Source organism: Channa argus, chromosome 19 (assembly GCF_033026475.1).
Source record: "Channa argus isolate prfri chromosome 19, Channa argus male v1.0, whole genome shotgun sequence".
NCBI classification, from domain to species: Eukaryota; Metazoa; Chordata; class Actinopteri; order Anabantiformes; family Channidae; genus Channa; species Channa argus.
The window spans coordinates 4,938,414-4,955,946 of NC_090215.1; the positions used below are offsets into that span (position 1 = coordinate 4,938,414).

The following is a 17,533-nucleotide window of genomic DNA, read 5'->3' on the forward strand; positions in this document are numbered from 1 at the left end:
CAAACACAATCAGACATGTTGATGAACGGATCAACACACATCTGAGTCAGAGGTGGGATCCTCCACTGGATTTGTCACAGAAGGTAAAGAAAAACGCACGTTTCGCTGTATGTCAGGAAATATGTATTTATGTATCACTTAGTGTGTGCGTGATTATAGTGCATGTTTGTGTCAGCACTAATGCAAAGTGATAAAAACAACCCACCAGGAATGTGCACTTGAATGTAACAGGATTTTAATGGCAGTGCCTCACAGGATGACGTGACTAACTGGTTTAATGCTCAGTTTATCTGCTACCACAAATGATGGAAGCAAACTTGAGAGGAAAGGAAAGGAAAATGATAAACAGTGACCATGCCTGACAATTCGAGGATTGAAATCTTTTCAGTGAAAAAATACTATAATATCAATATCAAATTTTAGGCTTGTTACGTAGAAAAAGCTCAGAAACACTAAGTTGATTCCTCATCCTACATTGGCCTGCTGCTTCATGTGCTCCTCTGCCTTTTATCCATCTTTGTGGTTTCTTTTCTCTGTTGTTCTTTTTGTGTAATGCTTGTCCTTGTTTATCTTTTGTACTTTGAATTGTTCTATACAGTAGATTGGAAAGTTGGCAGGTAACATATTTAATGTGACTTCTCCGCTTTAGAGTAGCCAATAGGGCCAAGCCAACCAACCATAAGTTATATGATGAGCTCACTTACGGTTTTATTGTTATAACATGCTGTAGGTATATCAGAATAAAAACACTACTGCAAGTTTAGTAAAATCAAGGGGAAAAAAATCAACTGTATTGGAAGATTGTATTTGCTAGAATGTCCCTGGTTTGAATCCCTGGCCAGCTGTGGCCTTTCTGTGTGGACTTTGCATACTGTCCCAATGATTGCGTGGGGTTTTCCGTCAGGTATGTCCCTCAGTCCAAAGACATGCATGTTAGTTTTATTGGAGACTCTAAATTACCCGTAGGTGTGAATGGTTCTCCATTACTCTATGTGTCTGTGTTGGGACTGAGATAGACTGGAGACTTTTCCAGGGTGTACCCTGGCTGTCGCCCAATGACAGCTGGGATAGGCTCCAGCCCCCGGGACCCTGAACAGTATAAGCAGTTAAGATAATAGATGGATGTTTGCTGGACCAAATTTGAACAATGAGTCTGGAGCACTAGCAGATTTAATAGTCTGCTCATTCTATACTAGACATCACTGCACAGACTCAGGAATACTTTCAGAAATCACAGTTCACTGTACAGTCAACAAATGCTAAAGTTAAAGCTGTATCATGCGAAGAAGAAACCATATGTGATCCAGAAACGCAGCCATGTTCTCTCTGGGCCAAAGCTCATTTAAAATAGTCTAAGGCAAATTGGAAAACTGTTCTGTGGTCAGATGAATCAAAATTTGAAATTGTTTTTGGAAATCATGGACACCCTGTTCTGAGGACTAAAGAGGAGAGAGACAATCCTGCTTGTTTTCAGCAGACATTTCAAAAGCCTTCATCTCTGATGGAATCGGGGACATTAGTGCCTATGTTGTGGGCAGTTTATACATATAGAAAGGCTCCATCAATGCTGTAAAGTACATAGAGGTTTTAGAGCAACATATGCTCCCATCCAGACAATGTCTCTTTCAGGGAAGGTCTTGCATATTTCAGCAAGACAATGTAAAACCACACACTGCATCCATCACAACAGCATGACTTTGCAGGAGAAGAGTCCGGGTGCTGAACTGGCCTGTCTGCAGTCCAGACCTTTCACCAATAGGAAACATTTGGTGTATCATAAAATGAAAAATCTGGCAACAGAGGCCCAGAACTGTTGAGCAGCTAGAATCCTGCATCAGATAAGTGTGGGACAACATTCCTCTCCTAAAACTACAGCAACTGGTCTCCTGACTTCCCAGACGAGGGGATTTTACACAATGGTAAACACCACCCTCTTCCAAGTTTTTTGAGATGTGTCGCTGCCATGAAATTCAAAATGAGCTAATATTTTCCATGAAATGGTAAAATGTCTCAGTTTCAACAGATGATATGTTGTTTATGTTCTATTGTGAATAAAATATGGGTTGATGAGATTTGAAAATGATTGCATTCTCTTTTTTTTAACATTTACAAATCTTTCCAGCTTTTTGGGAATTTGGGTGGTAGATTAATGAGAAAAAAAATTATATGAATGACTGTAGTGTCAGGCTGCAACACAACAAAACTAAAAAAATGTGAAAGGGGGTCAGAAAACTTTCCAAATACACTGCATATCCAATAATATCCATCTTAGTATGTATTTTTTAAATTACAGTCTCCAAATTTCCCTGTTTGGAAAATACAAGTCTGTCTTCTCAGAGCCTGCTATCAAACACATGCAAAGATTTTTACATATATTTAAATGCTCAGTTCTCACGTTGACATAAGACATGTACATGCAAATCCATTCAGCCACGCTTCACTCCCCACCTTGGCAGCTTGTGCACTCGCAGCTGTGTATGATGGGCAGGACGACTGGCTCGTTCTCTCCATTTTCACACACCAGGCTGAGGAAACGGACCGGGTTGTCAGGATGCAGACGGTAACTACAGCACTCACAAACTGACTGTAGGTATGGCTCCTGTGTGAAAAGAGGAAAAAGAAGAGAGGAAATGAAGAGCATGAGTGAGGCAAAATCTTGAAAATATTATTTGATATCCCAATATTTGTCATATTGGGATATTGAATATATGACTAGTTGACCCTGTGTTTGCATACATGACATTAACATGAACATCTCACACCAGGCTAGAAGCAGAACAAGTGTGGCAGAAGCTCACATCTTGAAAGAGACTGAAAGAGGTAATTCTGAAAAAAGTCTTTAAGAAATTCTTTAGCAGCAAATTAGATGTAAATCACACATCCATGATTTGCAGTTGTATCAGAAACCTGAACCAACGAACTCATCAAAGTGTGTTAACACCTGTGGTGCACTTTAAAATCTAAAGTGAAGTCAGACAGAAGATAAAACCTACTTAATAAAATATTTTCTGCATTGCAAAACCAAAGAAAGTTCTGACAGCAGGATGTGAAGAGTATTAATAACAATGCCTTTATTTATAGAGCGCCTTTTCAAAAATGTACACGAAAATTGAAATGAGGAAAAAAGAACCTAAAACTAAAACACAAATTTAGAAATTAGGTGATGATTTAGCAGTTGGCAATTTTTTGCCCTTAAAAAGACAAAAAATAAAGCAACCTTTGTGTTTTGCATGACAGACAGCAGCTAGAGACAGAAGTTGTACTCATGTGTCCAATTAGTGCAGACGAAGGAGGAAAGAGCCTGTGGAAAAGTACAGAAGATGGTAGCAGAGAATGATAGATAATAGGAGGAGAAGGGGGTGAGCAGAGGGAGGGAGTTCAGGATGAAAAACACCATCAACTTTCTGAAAAATAGCAGTTATTAGTGTCTCACGCACTTTGAAAAGTCCACAGTGTGTTCGCTTTAACACTACAGCTGATGGTAAGAAAGAGCATATATTTCCTGCTCCTTTCGATCGTGCTGATCAATGAAAAAGTAGCATCTCTGTGCTGCCTAGTCACCAGTTACCATTCCTGGTTGCCACAGTAACAGGAGGTAATGACACATTTGGCTGAGCCAATGTTTATTTTTACTAATCCCCAAGCATGACCGATTCTGTTTTTACAGTGGAGATGTATGGATGCCAAGGAGCAACAAAGTCTCCATGGTGATGAGGTGATGAGCTTGCTGTCTTACAAGGATGAAAAAGACGAGTCAGGGCAAGAAAAAACAACAACAGTATTTGATCCCTTCATAGGAATCATATATCATACTGGTGGCTGTACTAGTGAGTTTTTTGTTTACCGCTCAGCTGTGATTATACATGTTGACAGAAGGCAAAATATATTTATTGTTTGGGTCTTTTTAAGTTCACATCACTGCCTGTATTGATCTCCACTGTGCTCCATTGTTTTCTAGTGTTGATCTCAATAACCATCAGTGTTGCCACAATATGCTCTGACACTTATATTTTGTTAGTATGTTTTAGGTGTGTGTACTGTACATGTCTCTTCTCTATACCTCTAAAATGACATCAGTCCTGGACAGACAGCGTCCCCTGCAGAAGCTGACCTCCACGTTGTCAAGCCGACAGTTTCCCTTGGTGATGTTCCTGACCTGCACGTAGCGCCGACACTCTGGCAGAGGCTCACCTGCCAGAGACATGGGGGGGGGGGGAATGTGAGAGACTAAAAGCAGAGGTAAAAAGTGATAAAGGGACAGAGTGACAAATGAGAATATGAGAAACCAGAAGCCAAAAACAGAGACAGTTTTTAGAGTTTGCATAAAGGAAGCAGGAATAAGTCAAAGGAAGAGAGAGAGCCAGAGAGTTGTTTCCAGAGAGTACAGTGACATTGGTTTGGCCCCTCGCAGCATGTGACATTTCCTCCACCGGGGACAGAGATAAAAGCCTCAATGTAGGTTAAGTAATGTAATCTCTCACTAATTGGGCAGTGCAATACTTCATTTTTAGCCTCCTATAAACGTAACTATGGAAAATTCAACATGGAATAACATGGAATAAAGGGAGCATGAGATTTAATTTTTTTACAAGAAGCAGTATAGTTTGTTTTACATTATCATAGATGAAAACACATCACTCAATGGCATTTTAGCCTCCACAGTTAATCTAAGGCTGATGGGAAATAATAATGTAATGTACCGAACAGCTACAGAATAAGTGTGTTGATTTATGTTTATCATAAACTTATTAACCCATGTTGTGCTTTAACCTTTTTGATATAAAAAATAAAAGTGAAAAATAAAGCCCTCAGACTCATTAAATAGCCCCTTTTAGAAATGTCCCCTGCTACATCCCAAATGTAGCAGTGTCTCTTGTTAGTTTGTGATGTGTTTCTCTGCATTCTATGTTGAACTTACTTGGAAACTGCTTTCTGCAGACTGGACAGCAGCTGCCTGCTTCCTCTACCTTGACTTCGCCCTGAAAAAGAGATGGCATAATTTCTTTTGATTTGACTGGACATAATGTCAACAGCCTTGACACTTACTGGAACAATCTGTTCATCAGACAGATAACAAGAACCTAGCCTGGTCACAGCATTCAACGTGTGACAGTAAGCACATAGAAAGAGAATAACAATGACGTAAGGACACATAGGACTGAGACAAAAGAAGTGAGGCCTGTGAAGAAGAGCAATCGAGTGTAGAGAAAAGCAGGGTGTCCCGTGGTGTTCCTGTTTTAGAAAAGCTGCTATTAGCATGCAGTCTGACAGCATGCTTCAGCACCTCAGGCCTCAGCTCACCCCTGAAACGTCACCTATACTGTACCATTTCTCTAACACACACAAACACACGCACACACGCATATACACAGCTCCCAACGCTTCACCCTGAGGACTTCTCCTCCCACTCTGCACTGCTGTCAGCCTCCACTCACTTAAAGTGTGGGAGTTCACAAAGAGGACCATTTCAAGTTGTTTATGTTAAGGCTGCATGTGTCTGTGTGTGTCTGATGATGTAGGGGCTAGAATAAGTGTAAAATGTGGATTCTGATTATTTGGAAGAAAAGGCCACTTGGCAATTTCAGTAAAGGGTACAGGCTGTGAGATGGAAATCCGAATGCTATTAATGTCTGCTACAGCAAAAGTGGGCTGAGTGTCCTGAAAGCTTTTATCAGCAGATATGATAACAGAAGCATTGTCTGGGAAATGGACTTCAAGCAGCAAGTGGAGGAATGTTAGAAGATTTCAGTTTTACACAAGCAATGCAATTACCTGTAAACTGTCGTGTAACCTGTTCTCAGCATGTCATGTTGGGGAGCACAGTGCATTAAATGACCTTTTTATACTGGCTTTCACTGCAGCAGAAGGCAGTGGAGCTAAGGGACGCTAAGCAGAAATAGCTACACAACTCCGAGCCCCTCTAGAGACAGTGCAGCAACATTCTGACCTGTGCACACCACAGGTGGAGCACTTGGTATACAGTGTACTTGGTGGCACTCACTGTGCCACCAACTTCTCCCTTTAAAGTTCTGTATGTCAGCTGAATTTATTTTTACCCTGGCCTTTATACAGCTCTGGTGTGCTAAAGATATAAATTCAGCTTACTGTGTCAAGGAGGAGACAGTCCACTTTTCTCTGGGAAGCTGTTCATTAGCGGGCAGCTTTTTATGAGTTACACATAACTACAAATAAATAAATAACATATCTATTCAAAAAGCGGTAACACATAAATATAGGCCAGTCTTCCAAAAACAAACAGATTGTCTTTAGATTTAGGTGAAATGTCTTAGCAACTATTGAATGCACAAATATTAACAAGGAACTGTAATCACTTTTCCTCTAGTGCCGTCATTAGTGCAACAATTATATTCCATAAATACATTGTACAGCTGCACCTTGGTCGTGCTAATTACAAAGTATGTATAACAGTAAAAATTAATGCTAACTTGTGATAAACATGATCAACCTGCTAAACCCTCCAGGAAGTACTAATGCTGGGTCTGCAACAGCTAATGCAGATTCACCCACTCCCAGGAAATTCTGCACCAGCTTACAAATCCCTCCAACCACTTTCCCAACTTCCAGAAACTGGATATGTCCTCCAACGCCTCATACTGTAACTATGTTGCACCAGAGCTGCTGATGAGAGTTTCCTAAGTAAAACCTACGCACAAAGGCAAATGACAGGTCCACTTATGCTTGTGGACCTGTATGGTTTGCAATATATATCTGAATCTAATTTGTGAGCAGCTATTAGGATAGAGGAGACACAGAGAACTTCCAGGACAGGTGGGATGTCTGCAAAAGTTACTACTAAAGACAGTGCAAGGCAATTCACTGGGGGACGGGATGGTTCTGCACCACCAGTACAGTTGTGGTGAAACACAAATGAAGGTCATCTGTTGAGGAACAAAGAACACCTGAAGAAAGGGTTAAATGTGTAGAGTAATGGTAATGGTGGTAAAACCTTTCATTACCTCATGACTAACTGGAAAACAGTTTCTGGTAAGAGCTGTCTATTAATAGAAACTGCTTTTCTCAGGTGTGATTCTTCTACGCTGACAGCGTCACAGATAAAATTATATTCAACAGTCTATGGTACATGTGAGAAACAAGTACCAAGAAGAGAAGAAGAGAGAAGAAACATTAAAAAAAGGACAACAGCAAGCCTCTATAGCTTTGCACCTGTCTCAAAGGACTACAAAAATGTATTCATATTTTATATGGAGTTTATTTTTTCCTCATTTGCCTCTAGTTACTGAGAGCATGCATAATTGACTCAGCTCAGCGTCTCCTGCAAGTTGACCTGCCGTTACCTCTCCTATGTATATAGCTATGACATTGCCATAGTGAGACAAAGGCAAAGTCATTTTTCTTGGGAAGAGGTTGTCACCAGCAATGACAAAGCATGAACCCATAATCCCTCATGACTGACAACACAACTACCTAAACTATGAGTAAAATGTTAATGCAAAAATTTAATTGTGAAATATTTGAAAACTATAGTTTACCATATTCGATTTTTGATGTTGTTAAAACGTCAGCTGTAGCTAAAATAGTGTCATTCTTTTTGAAGAAGGTTTCATTTTTGCAGGTTTGTTGAAAGGGATCTTAATTTTGCATAATGAGAAACTGCAGATAAAAGGGAATATTAAAAGTCAAAGTGAAGCCTCGTTGGGGGATTGGTCAGTCAGGTATTTATCTACGTACCTCAGCCAACTACTTTTCTCCACACTGGGGTAACAACAGTTGAGTGGAGTATGAAAATCTTACATGTCTGTTTGGCAGTGATGGCAATCTCGTCATTCACACCATAAAAGTCAGGATAGTTTAATTTAATAACTTAAATTTACTGCGTCAGCCTTGGAAGTATTAATAATATTAAGCATATCTAATTAATAATACCTGAATAACACCACTAGTAACAACAGATTCAATTCTTCATGTGAACACTGACCTGGGGAGGACTGGTTTCCAAAACCACTGTGTGGACCTTACTATTGAAATGATCAGCAAAACATAAAAGGTCCTAGTTCTACCTACAATTATCGTAATAATATCCATGTTACTGTACATGTATGTACTGTAGCAAGACTAACTGAACGAATAAGAATAAAAGAAACAACCAAAGGTGAGACACTCTATATCATAAAACAACAGGGATTTGTCAGTTAGTTGGATTTTTCTATACCAATCCTACCTGAACTATCACTCGCTCTATCAGTCAAACACAGGCAATATCTACTTCAACAAATCAGAGTAGCTTGATTTTTTTTCACGTATTTAGGATTCGACCAAAAACTGGCATTCCCATATACCGTCCCAGTGTTAACTGCTTATGAATAAAACATCAAGTTGGGCAGATGAGAACAGAATACACAGACAAATGTCAGTATTTGTGTGAGTTGTGTGTGTGTGTGTATGACTCACCTCATCACAGTGCAGTGGGGGACACCTCAACTGGCACATTTTTTTCCCGTTTTCACAGCGGCAAGACATGCAGCCCTCATCCCACTCTGATCCAGCCTGACTCATGAACGTAAAAACACACAGACAAAATGTATATTCACTTTTATTATGACTATGTCTTAACAGTGCCACTGCTTTTTCTTTTATGCATGCTTACTTTTCTGTGTCTGTTATGATGCAGTAATTATAACACATATACAGACATAATATTTATATGTTAGCTATGGGACCCACTAGGGAGTGCCTTTGTTGCTTACCCTGAGCCATTTGGCATAATAGGCATGAGGTGGTTGATTACAAGCCACAGAGGCTCTTTAAATAATAGCAATCACCAGCTAACAGACGGAGAGAAAGAGAGAACAGAGAGGGGCTGAAGAAGGGACAGAAAAACAGACTAAACGTGAGAGAGAGTGGAGATAATAAAGATTCCTGTAAAGAAATCATAAGAGAAATTTGACTAATAAAGCTGAGGTACGAAACGGGCAAAAAAAAAGCAGAAAGATCAATAAGAGGAGATCTGAGCTCTTGTCAGTGTATGATTAATTCTTGTAATCCTATAATAACTTCTCCTTATTAATAATTCCTGGTAGGCTTGCCCAGTTGCAGCCCGAGTGCTGGCTTTCTATGTCCCCTCCTACATAATTGATGAGGCCGAAAGTTGGAGAGCACCACCGTGTAATGTGAGCCAAAAAGCATGTCAATCATCTTTCAACAGGTGCTTCTTTATGATTAAATAACACAAAGGGAGTGAATGGGAGGGAACATAAACACCATACTAGCAATGGTAAGGTTTGGAAAAGTACTACAATGAGGCTGGCACGATGGATTCTAGCTGCCAGGTCTGCTGGGCAGCAAATGTCGGTTTGCTTGGATGTAAGCCTGTGTATGTGTGTGTGTAGGTGTGTGTGTATGTGTGTGTGTATGTGTGTGTGTGTGTGTACCTCCTGCAGGATGCCCTGGTCATGGCAGGGGCAAAGGGCGGGGATGACACACACGCCCTCTGTGTTTCGGTAAAGCCCCTCCTGACACACACAACCCTCAGTGGAGTGGCTGCAGTTGACAGGAGAGGAGGAATAAATGTCCTGACAGCTTCTCTCGCACAGCAGGACGTCCTCTGATACGCCCCTCCGCCACCGCTCCCCAACAGGACACGCTGCACAGTAGGAGGAGAGGGACAGGAGTGGGATGAGTTTTAAAAAATGGTGTCAGTGAAGAGAGAAGAAAGTAAAAAGAGGAGGGAGGATGGATCAAGATCTTAGTAGGATGATGAAGGTAAAATTGAAAAAACACTTTTTGAAAGAATTAAATCAATTGGTGGAGAAAAGTGACAAGTGGAGTCAAGAGTGGGTGTGCACAGAGGGCAAGTGCAGTTTAAATCTTTACTATGACTGTCCCCTGAGCAGTGATTGTCCAATCATAGCTAAACAGACAGAGTAAGGCTGCATCACCTGAAATCTAGTGCGGAGATTTGACAAGTTTGTGTGCTGAACTTGTCCAGCTTAGTATCTACAGTAAATGAATGCTTCTTTCAGGAGCCCAAACAGGAGAAGTCAAAGGTCAACTGCTTCCGGCTCGTCCTTTCAGGGGTCGCCACAGTGGAGGCATGTGTTTTTATGTCGGATGCCCTCCCTGCAGCAACCCTCCCATTTTATCCAGGCTCGGGACCGGCACCAGCGTCGCCTATGGTGGCTGGGCAGGGGCACACCTGGTGGGGTGGGATTCACACCCACAGCATTCTGCATCCCACCAGGGTTAAGTGTTTGGATAATAGATGGATGGATGCTTTTTTTATGGCAAAACAGCAGCTCATTAACATCAAGCAATAACCAAGTCACATGTAGCATCGATACGTTCTTAATTTAGCCCAACATTAGTAGCTCTGAGTTGCTCAATATTGCATTTGAGGAGGTTTGTATGGTAAAATGGCATCTTGTGGAAATGTTATTAAATATAATAGCTTATCTCTTATGATGCTGAAAAATAATCCTATTAAATTTAACACTGGCCACTTTATTAGACACACCTTGCTTGCATCAAGTTGGACCTCCTTTTCCCTTCAGGACTGCCCCAATTCTTCATGGCATAGATATAACAAGGTGCTGGAAACAATCCTTTGAAATATTTTTCTACATTGACATTATAGCATCATGTATTGGTCCAGATTTGTTGCCCTCACATTAATGACGCAAATCTCCAATTCCACCAAATCATAAAGGTGCGCTATAGGATTTAGATCTGGTGACTATCAAAGCCATTTGAGTACAATTGCAAGCATGCAGCATCAATCAGGTAGGCTGTGGCAGTCAAACAATGCTCAACTGGGACTAAGGGGCCAAAGAAATATCCCCCACACCATTATAAAAACCCCACCAGCCTGAACCTGTGTATTCAGAGATGAATACACAGATCTTGGGTTTTAAAAAGTGGTTATTGGATATTTTATTTTTCCGAGCATTTTCTGTAAACTATACAGATGGTTGTGCGTGAAAATTCCAGTAGACCAGGAGTTTCTGAAATGTGAACTCCATCTGGTACAATAACAACAACCATGCCACTTTCAAAACCATATAAATAATTTATGTAAATTTGGTTCCTGAGTAATTTAACTTTTCTCCATTTTGATACTTGGTTTGAGCTTCACCAGATTGTCTCGACCAAGTCTACATGGCTTATTGCACTTTGCTGCTTTAATGGAGTATTAGATATTTGCATTAATGAGCATTTAAACTGATGTTCCAAACAAAGTGAGTGTATAATACTATTACTCATTAGCTGTAATAAAAGGTTTCCACATTGTGTGCATAGATTAACTAGCAAGGAAGCTGGCTAGACATGTTCAGCTTTAGCCTTCATTTTTCAACGTTAATTTCTACAGCTTTCTCATTTCAAAATGAGATTGCTGGAGACAGTGTTTTAAAAGAACTACCAGCAACAAATATCATTTTTCAGCAACACCTTTTTCTCTAATAAAGGACCCATGTATATGAAAATGATTAGGAATTATTAGTGGTTAACCTGCTAGTGGTCATGAGAGAATGCAAAGACTAACAGGTGTAGTAACTTTACATTTCTATTACTGAGACTAAACTGATGTGGCTTATAGTTTTTTTTTATTAGCAATGCCACTGTTCATTATTTATTTAGAAGTTTGTCCTTTCCTGCATCTGATTATGTAATATTTATCCCCTATAAAGAACATGTCACATTTTGACAGCAGCTGTGCCTTTTTATCAATTAAATCCCATCGTCTCGCTCACCACAGTTAGGGGCCATGCAGATTGTGGTGCGGTGGTCAGGGCCCTCACATGGGGCCCCCTCATACATGTGCGGCTGCAGGACAACTCTGGTGGAGGTTTGTCGTCCTGTACCACAGCTAGCTGAACATGTACTCCACTGGGACCAGCTGGACCACTCACAGTCCACTGAGGGAGGAGAGGAGAGTGACAAAAACAATTAGTAAACTATAATTTTTTTATTTACCTGCAGCAGTGTAGCAGCATTTTAAAAAATATCTTTTGAAAACTGGGTAAACTCATCATCGGTTTACCCAGGATAATAGAATTACAGAGAGCTTACAGAGAAAAAGCACACACATAAACTAAGCTAAACACTTGTTATATTTTTGTTTTTCTTTGTATTTATGGAATTTGGAAATAAGGAAAAGACAGACTCTGGCAAGAGCAATGAGGATTAATGAAATGAGTATAAGCATGTTTCCAAATCTCTATCCAGGCATGGAGGGGGACCCATTTCTTTTTTTCATATATACATACTAGAGAAAGAGCAGCAATTGTGAGAAGATGATTTATGTATGACATAGTTACCAAATAGCAAAATAAAGCACATGGTAAATAATCCACGGTGAAAAAGGAGTCTTATTGCTCTATAACTGCTACATACAGTAGTTCATTACAACAGTGAAAACCACTTGCAAATATTTGGCTGCAACAGCCAATATTGCCAGGTAGATGTCTACTTTTGGAGTTAACATTCAGATTCTATGTGTGTTCTCACAAAGCTGATGGAGACACTATTAAACGCTCTTTAACATCATTGTCAGAGCCACTTTCCAGATGTACAATTGTATACTCAGTAGATATAGTGCTTATAAGATTATAAGAGATCAAACACCTAAGTTTATCTTTAAATTCCATTTAACAGTGCTCTCTGTGAAAAAGCTATTCGCTACTACCAACAAGGCATTTTCAATTCCAGTGGAGAGAAGAGGATGCAGGATAAGAGGCCCTGCTGACGAAATGATGGCAGATAAAACACAAAGGTCAAATCATAGGCTATTTACGCTTTGTCTTTACTGAGGGTATGAGTTGTTACACTCAAAGACCCTCTACTCCCTATTGTCCTTCAGCTCATTCTCCTCCTGCTTGAGATGTAACCACATGTTAATGAAACAAAAACTCAGTAATGGCCTTTGTAGAGTGTGATGGATGCAACTGAAGCTCACTTATTTTAGCCAACTGTTGCAGCAGCTGTTTCTAACTATAGATATGCTGACATATTTATCATAGGCCTCTTAGTCCAAGGGTTGCTGGTGCTTTCATTGCTAAAAGGGAGAGGCTCTATAATGTGAAAGAAATGCAGCTGGGACAGAGCATCACTCACCGTCACATGGCTCTGAGGTACAGTTAAAGATTCCACCCTGACACACACTTGAGAAAATGAGAAAAAAAACAAAACAAGTGAAGTTAAAAGTAGTATGGTCATTACTGAACAGTGAGACACCAAAGCAATCATCATGTCACACAGCTGAAGTCTTCAGATTATATTACAGCATATAAGTATCAAACCTATGGAAGGAGGAAATGATTAACAACATATCTGCTGCATGTCAAATTATCTACTGCAGTAAATACCAAGGTTCCAAACTGAATTGCTGTTGAGTAACAGCAGTTATATTGAAATCTGTGTTTAAGTGATTTCATGACTCACAGCAATGTTGCATAGCACTGGTTCGAACTGATAAATAAAATAGAAATACAATACTAGAATTCTGTTAATCAATGTAAGAGAGACTGCTTGCACTGCAGGCTAGAATATATATTTTTATGATCCACATCTAGGATTTTGTTTTTGTTTTGATCATTTCTCTTCTTTACCTTCAGGCCTTAGTTTCCCACATGTACAGACTGAAGTCTCCCCCCCGACACAGACACACACCAAGTCCCTCTTGTACAGCTCTGTTCTCCTTTATTTTGTCGCCCATATCTGATGTCACACCTGTTTAGACTTAATCACTGATCCCAGTTGCATACTAGGCCACTGCCTGCTGTCACTCGTTGCTGGGAAGTTAAGTCTCTATGCCACATTGTCTTGTCTGTCTTCAGGCACAGTATTTTGGCCTCACCATGTTTGTCTAGATTCCCATTCCATATTCACAGTATGTTCAGTCAATGCCATAACTACTATGTGTCACAATATTCTTTAGATAGATATGACCTCATATACAAGATAGCACAATTTGTACAAACGTACATACAATCACTGCGTCTACCTTGGTATATTACAGTCAACATTCTGGTGGGAACTCAAATCATTAAGTGGGGAAATAACATGTAACTGTGTTATATTAAGCCGCTGTTTGCACTCTTTGTCTTTGATCAGCTGCCATTTTAAGGGGAATGGTCACACATTTTACAAATTGATAAGGGACACACCTCAGAGCTACGCGTTACTGGTCTGTGTGAAGCTAGACTTTTATATTGAAATGAGGCACAGGTTCACCATGAAATTAAGTCCCCTAAGGATCCTATGTGAAAGACAAGTCCTTCAGAAGATTCAGTTTAAAAGTTAGGACAATCATAGCTACTTGAGCAGGTCAGGTGTATATCGTGTTGATCTTGCTGTTTATAAAACTAATACTGTTGCTGCTCACAGTAAGACACTGTTAGTTAATCTGTGAATAAATGGATGAAACACCAGTACCATGTGTTGCAGAGGTACTGGACAGCCGTGTCACGTGGCAGCAGATTGTCTGTGATCTCTCCAGTGCTGACATTCCTGCTTTGGTAACCAGTCGGCAGGGACAATGTTGAACAGGGACAATCAGCTTGGGACACACAGGAGCCTCTATATAACACCTATGAGAGATGCAATTAGAGACAATTAGATCTGCAAACAAAAGACAAACACACATAAAGAATCAAACAGAGATGGGCCTACCTGTCCGAGAGGGCATGTGCACCCAGGCGTACAGGGCCCAGGTAGACACTCAGTGTGAGCCCACAGGTCCTCACAGGTGTATGGACACAGCGCCGAACATTTGCTGAACACCTGCCCATTGGGACATTCTTCAAGACAAAAATAAAAATGAGCATACAACGCATTACAGCATGTCTCATGTATATTTCAGTACCCAGAAATAGGCATAATGTACTGATTGACACAGAACAGAATGGTCCATTCACATCTGTGTTCACACTTTTAACTACATGACACTGTAAATTCACAAAAAACATTACTGATAAAGATTTTGCTGAGAAACCATGATGTTAAACTATAACTTTGGAATTCTATTGCTGTGTATGATATAATAATGTAAGTGTGCTAAATTTACACATTCAGTGGTGAGTGTGTTTCTGGTACCAGGGAGGCAGCTGTTTATGTTGCAGACAGTGTGCTGTTCAAGTGGTCCTGTACAGGCCACCCCACCAGGCTCTGGCTCTCTAAGGACTGTCTTGTTTCGCAAAGAGAACCCTCCGCCGCAAGTGGCACTGCACTTACTCCAGGGTGACCACTCACTTAACAAACAACCCACTGGAGAGACAGAGAGAGAATGTGTTGATGTAATATTTTAATTTAATGTAAGATGACATTTCAGATCAATAACAAGTTACTGTCTAATTTTATAGCTGAGTTAAACTTTTGCAATACGTTGCATTTTCAATGCATTCACCACCTCTGACCTGGACATGATGGAAGGTCACAGCTCTCTGTCTGCAACGTGTCTGCACAGGAAGGCCCGCCCTCTGTTTTTTGGCAAAGGCGTGACCTTGTCCTCTGCCCACGCCCACAGGAAGCTGAGCAGGAGCTCCACAGGCTCCAGGGCTCATAAACTGGGCAGGGAACATTGCTGCACACCAGAGTGCCATTCTCACACACACTGCAGACAGAGGGGCAAAAGAGAGAATGTGTTATTATTCTTAGAGGTAAATTAAGGTACAGTACCTGATTTATAGAGGAGGTATAACAGACCAAAACATGCTTTAAAATGTGAACTCTAATATTACAGATCTGGTTCCTTCTACAATCTCAAATTACAGTAAGTTGAACTTTTTGCATGTAAACATTCAAACAAACATGAAGTTTTCCTCACCAGGTGTTACAGTCGGTGGTCAGCTCCTCTTTAGAGATGAACTCCAGTGTCCCATTGCCTGAAGGGATACCACAGCGACACTCTGTCACTGGCACGCAGTGGCCATCTTGCAACAATTGCCCCTTTGGACACCGACAACCTGACAACAAAGATAAAAGGAAAGTTATTAAATCAGTAATCAGGATTATAATGTGCTAGCCGATCATTTTTTAAAAAGAACCTTCTGTGCATGTTAAAGATCAAAGATTACCTGGGTGACAGGATCCTTGGAGACACTGCACATGCTCCCATAAATCAGTGCAGCTGCGAGGACACTGATTGGCACAGTTCTCTTGATAGGTCCGTCCTCTATCTTCACAGCGCTCACCTAGGAACAAGGAAAATTACTTTTCTAGATTCTAATTGCATCAACATGAGCAAAAAATAAAAGCTAGTTGTACCTGGGCAGAGTCCAGTGTTGCAGCTCTGGGTCTGTGTCTGCTGGCTACTACAGTGGGGTCCAGAGGGGGAGGCCAGGGGCCATCTGTAGCGTTGCCGCACTCCACCGCTGCATGGGTCTGCGCAGGCTGTCCAGCTACTCCACACACTCCACACGCACAGATCTGATGGAGCAGGATGATTAACATAATTGCCCTCAATTCTGTTGTCACCCTGTCACGATTGAGTGCAATTGTCATTTTGACTGCTGTAATAACTGTAATTGTTGTGATACTCATCAGCAATAATAAATGTGTATTTACTGATTACGGACTAATATAACATAAGTATATCATATAAGTATATACTAAGGCAGACATACTTTACATTCTTACTTAGCTGTTTTTATATCCACTCTAATTTAGTACAGCTATATTTGACATGCAAATAAAACCCAATGTGCACTGGGCATCGTAGCAATTCTGAGCTATTCACATTCGTATGTAAAAGGGAAGCAATGAGAAGAATAAAAGGCTGATAAAAGTGAGTTCATATCATTCTTTGCACATACACATAACACAAAAACCAATCAGTTTCATGTGTCCCAAGAGACACATGGACATTTACTCTTCCATTCTTCAAATACCTTATCCGTTCTCCCTTCTTTGGGAAATAATGTGAATAGGGGAGCAAAGATGCACAATAACACATTTCAGTGTAGATACTGATTGCAAGCTCAAACTATCTACTGATGTTAAATTTTAATCTACAGTGGCAACACAGACAGACAATAAACACCCACACAAAAAGCAACAGCAGCCTGACACAAGACTTTTTAGATTTCAATTAGAGATTCCACCCTGTGGTAAACTTGGTGATTCTTTTCTGTTTCAATTACATCCAATACTATCCTCAGTTCAAACCATCCAATTCTACTGCCACATGATAGAACGGGAACTTCCTAAACATTTCACAGTGTTAAGGATACAGATGACTATCTTATGATTGACCTCAAATATAACTTCCAAATTAAACTGATCTCATTAGCATACTATCATATGACATTTGAAGAAAAACATGCTTCTTATGTGGCCTCCATTAATGTAATCTTGTCTTTACAGGTTTGCCAGATGGCTGCAACTTCTTAAGAATCTTTGACAATGCAATGCATTAAATTACATTTGCATTTATTTATCTGTCACTGCTCTGGATTTAGGTTTAATTTATTTTGTGTTTTTTTCCTTAAAATCCTTTTTACACTAGATTCATCTATTATATTGCCTAGAGTCATGAATACATTTCATTTTAATGATGTTT

The 17,533-nt window shown here is 40.2% G+C and overlaps 1 protein-coding gene across 1 annotated transcript in view; it reads right to left on the reverse strand.

Moving 5' to 3' along the window:
• Positions 1-17,533, reverse strand: part of sspo (SCO-spondin) — a 62,608-nt gene that overhangs the window by 2,569 nt on the left and 42,506 nt on the right. Inside the window, exons 102-115 of the mRNA XM_067486999.1 lie at positions 16,240-16,401; positions 16,050-16,166; positions 15,800-15,938; positions 15,390-15,586; positions 15,070-15,240; positions 14,647-14,774; positions 14,410-14,564; positions 13,090-13,136; positions 11,727-11,891; positions 9,411-9,622; positions 8,431-8,526; positions 4,919-4,979; positions 4,061-4,191; positions 2,449-2,599 (exon numbers count right to left, since the gene is read on the reverse strand). Of these exons, the coding sequence (XP_067343100.1) occupies positions 2,449-2,599; positions 4,061-4,191; positions 4,919-4,979; positions 8,431-8,526; positions 9,411-9,622; positions 11,727-11,891; positions 13,090-13,136; positions 14,410-14,564; positions 14,647-14,774; positions 15,070-15,240; positions 15,390-15,586; positions 15,800-15,938; positions 16,050-16,166; positions 16,240-16,401 (1,932 nt within the window). The remainder of the gene's footprint in view (positions 1-2,448; positions 2,600-4,060; positions 4,192-4,918; positions 4,980-8,430; positions 8,527-9,410; positions 9,623-11,726; positions 11,892-13,089; positions 13,137-14,409; positions 14,565-14,646; positions 14,775-15,069; positions 15,241-15,389; positions 15,587-15,799; positions 15,939-16,049; positions 16,167-16,239; positions 16,402-17,533) is intronic.